The sequence below is a fragment of the Microtus ochrogaster genome, linkage group LG4 (genome assembly GCF_000317375.1).
Source record: "Microtus ochrogaster isolate Prairie Vole_2 linkage group LG4, MicOch1.0, whole genome shotgun sequence".
Lineage (NCBI taxonomy): Eukaryota > Metazoa > Chordata > Mammalia > Rodentia > Cricetidae > Microtus > Microtus ochrogaster.
In genome coordinates, this window is record NC_022030.1 from 35,314,058 (window position 1) to 35,321,797 (window position 7,740).

Below are 7,740 nucleotides of genomic sequence, written 5' to 3' on the forward strand. Positions count from 1 at the left end.
TCTGGCTTGGTGCTGCTGCTCCCCTCCAGGCTCCACACTTTCTTTGGTGCATAACCTGCTCCTCTCTTTTTCTGGGGAAGTTCTCGCGACTGTCTTTCAACTTACTGACTTATTCTTTATCAATATTTACTAATAAATTACACTGGTTATTCCAACTATTGTGGTTTAAAAATCTCATCTTTCTACTTGATTTCTACTGATCCCTTTGTACATGGCCAACGCCGTATGACCTTTTGCCTACTGTCACCATATACAGTGCAATATAAAATGTGTACAGTAGACAAGTATCCTTTTATGCTGTGTCTCTATTTCTGTCTTCACTGATAGCTGCCACATGGACCCACCATGGCTTTTGGAGGCTGTGATTCTCAGGATCTCTTTTTCTTGCTGGAGCCCTTTTCTCTCCAGGGCTCCATGCCTGGCAACAGGTTGGGGGTGGGGAGTAAAACTGAGAGGGGCACCATGTGACTTGGGAGGGCAGGATAGATGCCTGAGGCCAGGTCGGCTTCTTCAGAACTCTTTATCTTTGTGAGGCCACACAGTGGGGTGGGCTTCTCGAGGCATTTGGGAAATGGTAATTGTTGTAGGTGCTGTCTCGGTGTAGGTGTGGTGAGAACTGTCTTATGATCACACGGTTCCTGATGGCAGATGCCATGCACTTGCAGCCATGGTACAAGCTTCACAGGATGACCCTGGAGAGGATGCTGCTTGGAATAGCACTCCTCCAGTGATAGGTGAGGGCTAGGATTTTGCTTAAATGCAGCTTGATTCTACAACTCTGGGTGGGGCCCTGAACTGAGATCTGCTTTCTTAGGACCCTGCGCTTGGATTAAAACTTGGCCTCAGCTGCTTTTCTGCAGTTGTGGGTCTGCAGCTGCTATTCAATCTGCTCGTGGTCTCTCTGAGGACAGGGATGCTCTAAATAGGACTAGCACAGAACAAAGCTGATAGCAATCACCTATGTCTCCACAGCATGTACAGTCTCCATTTACAGAGGAGATGGGGGAGGGGCTTGCGTGCAGGCTCTATATAACTGCATATGGCTGTGAGAGAAAGCTGTTGGCCCTGCCCACCCATCCCTGAGGGCCCACAGAATCACCAATGCACTGGGGAGGCTGACTCCAGACACCTTGTGGCTGGCAGACACGCATGTGGCTGAGAGCAGTCAGGCTGAAGCCACGGTCACATGTGTACAGGGCCACTGAGCCCAAGTGAGTTCCATTGAAGCGCATGGTCGCATGCTTCACCTCCTCAGGGCGACCACAGTCCACCTCTGCAAGAGAACATCAGCATTCCCTGAGCGTCAGCATGTCCACTTAGTCCAGTCTCTATTCTATCCATGTGACCAGGGAGGCCTGATGTCTACCTCACCTGCTCAAGGGGACAGGGCTTGGTTTCTGGGGGCTGACACCTCTGAAACTGATTCTCCCTTTCCCACAGTAGTTTGAATGAGAATAGCTCCCATAGGCTTATAATTAAATACTGGGTCCCCAGTTGGTGGAACTGTTTGGGAGGGATTAGGAGGTGTGGTGTTCATAGAGTTTGTATCACTGGAGCCAGGCTTTGAGGTTTCAAAAGCCAATGCTATTCCCAGTTAGTTTTCTCTTTCTGCCTCATGCTTGTGTATCAGTAAGCTCTCAGCTACTGCCCCAGCACCATGTCTGCCTGCTGCCATGCTCCCTACCGTGATGGTCATGGACTCACCCTAAGAACTGTAAACTCCCAATAAACCTGTCTGTAAGCTGCCTTGGTCATGGTGCTAGGTCACAGCAGCAGCAAAGTAACCAGGGCACCCTCCTACCCTGCCCAGCTCTTAGGGGATCTGCAAAAGATGCCACACTCCCAGCCACCCACCTGGCTCTCACCTGCCTGACACCAGTGTCCTGTATACCCTGGCTGGCAGTGGCAGAAGAAATCTGCTCCTAGATCTTCACAGGTGCCCCCATTCATGCATGGGCTCCGGAAGCAGGGGGAGGGGGCTGCAAGAACACAGAAGACCCTTTTCACCATGTTTCTCTCGAGGTCCTCAGCGTTGTACAGAGGCGTGCATTATATAGAGGCATCCTGCTTCCTGTACTCATCTCACCGCCTACCCCTCCCAGCCCAGTTCTGCCCCTTGATCCAGTTTTCCCATGTGCCCAGGAGAGGATCCCTGCCTTCTGTCACCTTACCTATCTCACAGTGTCGCCCAGAGAAGCCTGGAGGGCAATCACACTTGTATTTGCCAATGTAGTGAAAGCAAGTGCCACCATTGTGACAGGGACCAGAGGCACAGGAGTCTGGCTTTCCTGGAGGCAGAAGATACCCATCACAGTCAAGTGTTATAGACACCAACCTCTCCAAGTTCCCACCGTCCCAGAAACAAGATTTCAGGAAGGTGTTCCTGAGAAGCAGGTGCATGGCAGTCAGGGCTTGGCCAGCTGGATTCTGGCTGGCTCGGCCCTAGCTTAGAGCATGTCCCTCACCATCCACCCCTGCCCTGGGGCCGCACCAATCTCACAGTGTCTCCCAGTGAAGCGATAAGGGCAGGTGCAGTGGTACTCATTGCCTGTTTCTTTGCATGTGCCCCCATTCCGGCAGGGCCCCGAGCTGCAGAGGTGTGGCCGGGCTGTGTGCAAAGACAGAGAAAGACGGTGAACGTGGGTCAGCCTCCTAGTGGTGCAGAATTCCTGTTACTGTGCTCTGCTTTCCCAACCCTTTGGTAGGTACTGGATGGGCCTGAAGTCAGACCTGCTTCTCAGCTATGCCCCAAGACCCAACATAGCAGGAGCCAAATCAGCCAGGTTTAAACAAAGGGTGGGTGGAGCTCACAGGCTGTAAGCCCTGACCCTGCCGGTTCTCTCTTTACTGAGAACTGAGCCCCAAGTCACAGCAGACACATACAGGGCCCTTCCAGAATCTACTCTGGACCCCCAGCCACAGAATTCAGAGCTCTCGGGGATATTCTTCCCAGAGACCACACCCTCTCCAGGCTAGGCTTACAGGGACAAGTGTTTCTGTCTCATCATTCCTATGCCACCTTAGCAAATGCACAGGTCCCCCTCAGAGCAGATGGGGTTTCAGGGGTAGCCCTCTCTGCTACTTCAGGGACGGAGGCAGTTGCGAGGGTCTCAGACACCCCTGGTACACAGAAGGAGAGGTGATATGGGCGGCTCCTCATATATCCACTATGGTCTTGGCGCTCCCAAACAGCCAGGCTGTAGGATGCCCATAGCACCACGTCAGGTTACAAAGGCCTTCAGTCAAGGGGATGTCTGAGATGCTTGGTTGACATCAAGGGGATGTCTTGAGATGTGTGTCACCGTGTGTTATTGCATGGAAGGGATAATGGTGGAGATGGCAACACCTGCAATGCATTATGGAAGAACACTTAAATTCTAAGTGGATAAATGTAAAATGTCTGCATCCTCTAAGTTAAACTAAATTTAACAAAATCGGAATGGAAAAAAATTTAAGTTCAATATAATCATTCTAAAATCTATTTGGAAAAATGCTGAGGGGAAAAATGAAGCCTCTTGAGGCATGCAAACCAGTGACGAAGTGCTGTGACAAAAGTGACGAAAAAATTAACTGTCAAAGACGGCGAGGCACATGCTGCCCTAGATGGAGCAAAGAGCTCCTTGGAGCAAAGAACCTATGGGAATCTCAGGGGAAGGAGAGAGAATGATGAGAACAGCTGTGGGCTTGCGGGCTGGGAGCTCTCCGTGGTGCTGACGGCGGAGACAGGGACGGCTCACGCCCCGCCCCCTCCCCACCCGGACCCGCCCCGCCCCCAGCTGCTCTCCAGAGCACACCCCGCCCCATCCCTCACCCCACTTCCCTCCCTGTCCCGCGTATAGGTCACCTTTCTCGCAGTGCCTGCCGTGGAATCCACGGGGACACTCGCATGTGTAGGAGTCGTCGTGGGCATCACAGGAGCCTCCATTAAAGCAAGGGTCTGAATCGCAGGGTGACGGCAGAGCTGGGGGAAGAGGGGAAATGCTGTCCTGGAGCACGGGTCTGCTAGGGTCACCTTGACATCCCTTCTGGCTGAAACCAAGGCCTCTTAAAATATATTCTGCGTGCGTCAGCATTGCTCACCTTAGCCCTAAGGCCTCAAGCTCCCCGCCCCAGTTTCTCCTGCTCTTTGATTTTTATCAGCATTCAAGCTTCCTCTCCAACAAGATATCTCTGACCCGTAGCACTTAACAGACCAGTGCCTTTACACGAATGGTAGTAAATGCATCGGTCACACAAAATTGTATGCATTAAGGGCTGAGCGACCGTATCTTTGTCAAAATCTTTTCCCTCAGGGAGTGAAGGAGACCCTTGCAACCCATGCAAGTGAAGCTGTCGTCATCTCTGTTAATCCTGGCTGTGTGGCATCACCTGCACCTTCTCCTGCTAGACCACTGTCCAGGATCCCTGGTGGCCTGCCCCTAGCCACTCACAGTGGCTGATGTTGTGGTCTGTGTGGCAGACACAGAGGTAGCTCCCGCCGTACTCCATGCAGTAGCCTCCGTCTGGACACTGCGTGTTCATGTTGCAGGGTGTGGCTGTGACTTCTGCGAAGGAAGAAGCTCATTCAGTGCCCACTCATCTTCCCGGGGACCTTGTTTTCTTGAAGAAGGTGCCCCCCCCAAGACCCAGTGACCCTGCTAATGATATCCAGGGATCGGGCAGAAAACCTACCAAATTCACAAAGGAGCCCGAAGAAGCCCGGAGGACACTGGCAGAGGGTGGTGTTGGCACCCAAGCATCTGCCTCCGTTCCGGCACTCACAGTCATTGAGGATTCCTGCATGGGGACAAGAGAGAAGCTTCCATGGGTGAAATCTCTCTCTTAACCCTGGCCAATCCTATGTGCCCCCCGCCTCCCCCCTCCCCCGTCAAACAAAACAACTGAGCACACACACACACACACACACACACACACACACACACACACACACACACACATTTTTCCCCTCGTAGAGTTTCCTGCGTGTATAACCCAAGGGAGGATGTTGCCATAGGCAGCCCATCCCCCCTTTTCCTGCCCCAGCCCTGGGACACAGCCCCGGCAGCCCCACCATACTCTCTGTGCAGTCCAAGCCCATGAAGCCTTCAGGGCACTCGCACACGTATCCCGGATCTGCATCCACACAGGTGCCCCCATTCTGGCAGGGGTTGGAGAGGCAGGGGGAGGGCACTGGGTATCTTCCTACGAGAAAGACAGTGATTAGTAGCAGCCACTTGAGAGAGACGAGAATGCTGGGGCAAGAGCAGCCATGGTTGCTGGATATGGAGGAGAACCTGGCCTCTGTGAGTTCCCACATTGGGCGTCTCACATTCTGTTCTTCTGAGTAGATCTATGTTTTTTGTCTTAGATAATTTTCTTCTGTCTAAAGAATTTCATTTAACATTTTTCTCTCTTTTTTTTTATTGTTTTGTTTTGTTTTTTTTGAGACAGGATTTCTCTGTGTAGTCCTGACTGTCCTGGAACTCGCTTTGTAAACCAGGCTGGCCTCTAACCCAGAGATCTGGCCGAGATAAAGGTGTGTGCCACCTCCACCCGGCTTCTTTAACACTTTTCAGGAGAAAGGCATGCTGTTGAATGCTTCTGCAAGCAGGTCTTCATCTCTCATTGATTCTGGAATGTATTTCTGTAGCACTAGGCTGGTGATGCTGGGCTTGCCTGGATCCTAGTGAGCATCTCCTGTTGCTCATGCTTCTCTAGATGTGAAACACTTCTGCTGACTTACATTTTAGAAAATGGTTTACTTTTATTTATGATTACATGTATGTCACATTTGTTCAGGTGCCAGAGGCCAGACGAGGGTTTCTGGAACTGGAGATGTAGCTGGTTGTTAGCCCCATGGATGCTGGGAATGGAACTCAGGTCCACTAGAAGACCAACAAGAGCCCCTAACTCCTGAGCCATCTCTTCAGCTCCGTCCACTGCTCCTCTCAGCGCCTTTGAAGATGAGTTCTTTATCTCTAATGTCCAGAAGACTGGTCATAGTGTGACTCTGTAGAGTCACGTGGATTTCTTGAAAACCTGGGATGCAATTATCATCAAATTTGGGAAATGTTTGGTTATGACTTCTGTTTGTGTAACTCCCTCCCTCATCTCCTTCTTCTCAGACTTCAGATTCTGATGCCAGATGTTCACGTTATTTAACAGCCCCTGGTGCTCAGTTATTTCTTCCAGTCTTACTCTCTGCATTGTCTGTTGTTTCTATTTTCTCTCTCATTGGCTTTTTGTTGTTGTTGTTGTTCAGTGTCTCACCAGCTGTTACTACTACCAGTTGGACTCTAGAAATTCAGACACAGTTTTCACCGCTAGCAATGTTAAACATATCTCCTGTTTCCTTGCCTTAACAGTCTTGAGACGATGAATCCTATTCTTATTAGTTGATTATTTGTGCCTAGTAATTCTTTCATCTGTCTGTAGGTTACTTTACTTCTTTGAATTCATACCTAATGACTTCACTGAGGTAATTTTAGGTGTTGGTTTCTGTCAGATTCCTGTTATTCTGTGGTAAGTCTGTAGGATTTTATTCTGCACACAGTTAAGGCTTGGGGTCTGCTGGTCCTTTTGCATTTCCTTCTAAGGTTTACTGGGAGCAGGCCCAGGCCGGTATAGTCCTCTAGCAACTTCCTCCTCTCTCCCACAGTAGCTCCTGCTCAAGAGAGGCTCTGCTCCACCCTGGCCCAGGGTGTGGGCTCTCTGAGCTCCACAGCTCCTTGGATTTCTCCCCAGCCCTGTTGAGCCTGAGGAGCTGCTGGGTTTCCTGATTTCCAGTGGTTCTTTGCCAGCCTGCTAGAATCCCTGGCCCAGATCCACCAAGTCAAGACAGGCGGCCTCCTGCTGCCAGGATCCTCCCCTCCACCAGAACTCCAACTGCTCTGCTTCCCACCTCCCCATTTTAGCTGCTCTTGTGTTGGACTTTCCTCCTCAAGTCAGAGGGACTGGTCACTTGGGCCACACGATGGCCTGGAATACCCCAAGCAGGATCTGGAGGAGCAAGGATAGGGCTTCTCTAGGGTTGATAACACTGTGCTGTGGTCTAATGGCTGAAGACAGCAATTTTATAGATTTTTGTCTGGGTTTCTAGCTGTTGATTGTGAAAGGGGAATTTCCTGGGTAGCTAACTAGCAGCAGATTAGATAATCTGGTTTTGTTGTTGTTTTTTTGTTTGCTTATTTTGGTTTTTCAACACAGGGTTTCTCTGTGTAGCCTTGGAGCCTGTCCTAGAACTCATTTTGTAGACCAGGCTGGTCTTGAACTCATAGAGATCCACCTGCCCCTGCATCCCCAGTGCTGGGATTAAAGGTGTGTGCCACTACTGCCCAGTGACAATCTTTTTTAAAAAATATATAATCCTGACCAACTTCTTGTAGTTAGACCCACTGTTTATACTTGTAAGTTTAACAAGCTTACTGTACTAGTATGTAGAAGTCTCTATTCTGTTTTTATTTTTTCCCACCCCATCACGCCTTTTTTTTTTTAAAAAAAAAAACAAAACAGTATCATTATGTTGCTCTGGCTGGCATTTTAACTTTTGGGCTCAACTAATCCGCCTCTGTCAGCATTGTTTTTTGGCATAAAACAATATTTCTTTACAAAAATAGAAAGCAGTCGGGCGGTGGTGGTGCACGCCTGTAATCCCAGCACTTGGGAGGCAGAGGCGGGCGGATCTCTGTGAGTTCGAGGCCAGCCTGGGCTACAAGAGCTAGTTCCAGAAACTACAGAGAAACACTGCCTTGAAAAATACAA

The 7,740-nt window shown here is 50.1% G+C and overlaps 1 protein-coding gene across 3 annotated transcripts in view; it reads right to left on the reverse strand.

Moving 5' to 3' along the window:
* The window catches only part of Sned1 (sushi, nidogen and EGF like domains 1), a 61,337-nt gene that overhangs the window by 24,920 nt on the left and 28,677 nt on the right, over positions 1–7,740 (reverse strand). For all 3 annotated transcript variants that reach the window (XR_003378168.1, XM_013351615.2, XM_026786059.1), the window contains exons 9-16: positions 5,056–5,181; positions 4,672–4,776; positions 4,431–4,544; positions 3,845–3,961; positions 2,492–2,608; positions 2,172–2,288; positions 1,866–1,979; positions 1,100–1,273 (exon numbers count right to left, since the gene is read on the reverse strand). Coding sequence is in view for 2 of the 3 variants with exons in the window: in XM_013351615.2 (XP_013207069.1) it covers positions 1,100–1,273; positions 1,866–1,979; positions 2,172–2,288; positions 2,492–2,608; positions 3,845–3,961; positions 4,431–4,544; positions 4,672–4,776; positions 5,056–5,181 (984 nt within the window). In the remaining variant the exon portion in view is untranslated. The remainder of the gene's footprint in view (positions 1–1,099; positions 1,274–1,865; positions 1,980–2,171; positions 2,289–2,491; positions 2,609–3,844; positions 3,962–4,430; positions 4,545–4,671; positions 4,777–5,055; positions 5,182–7,740) is intronic.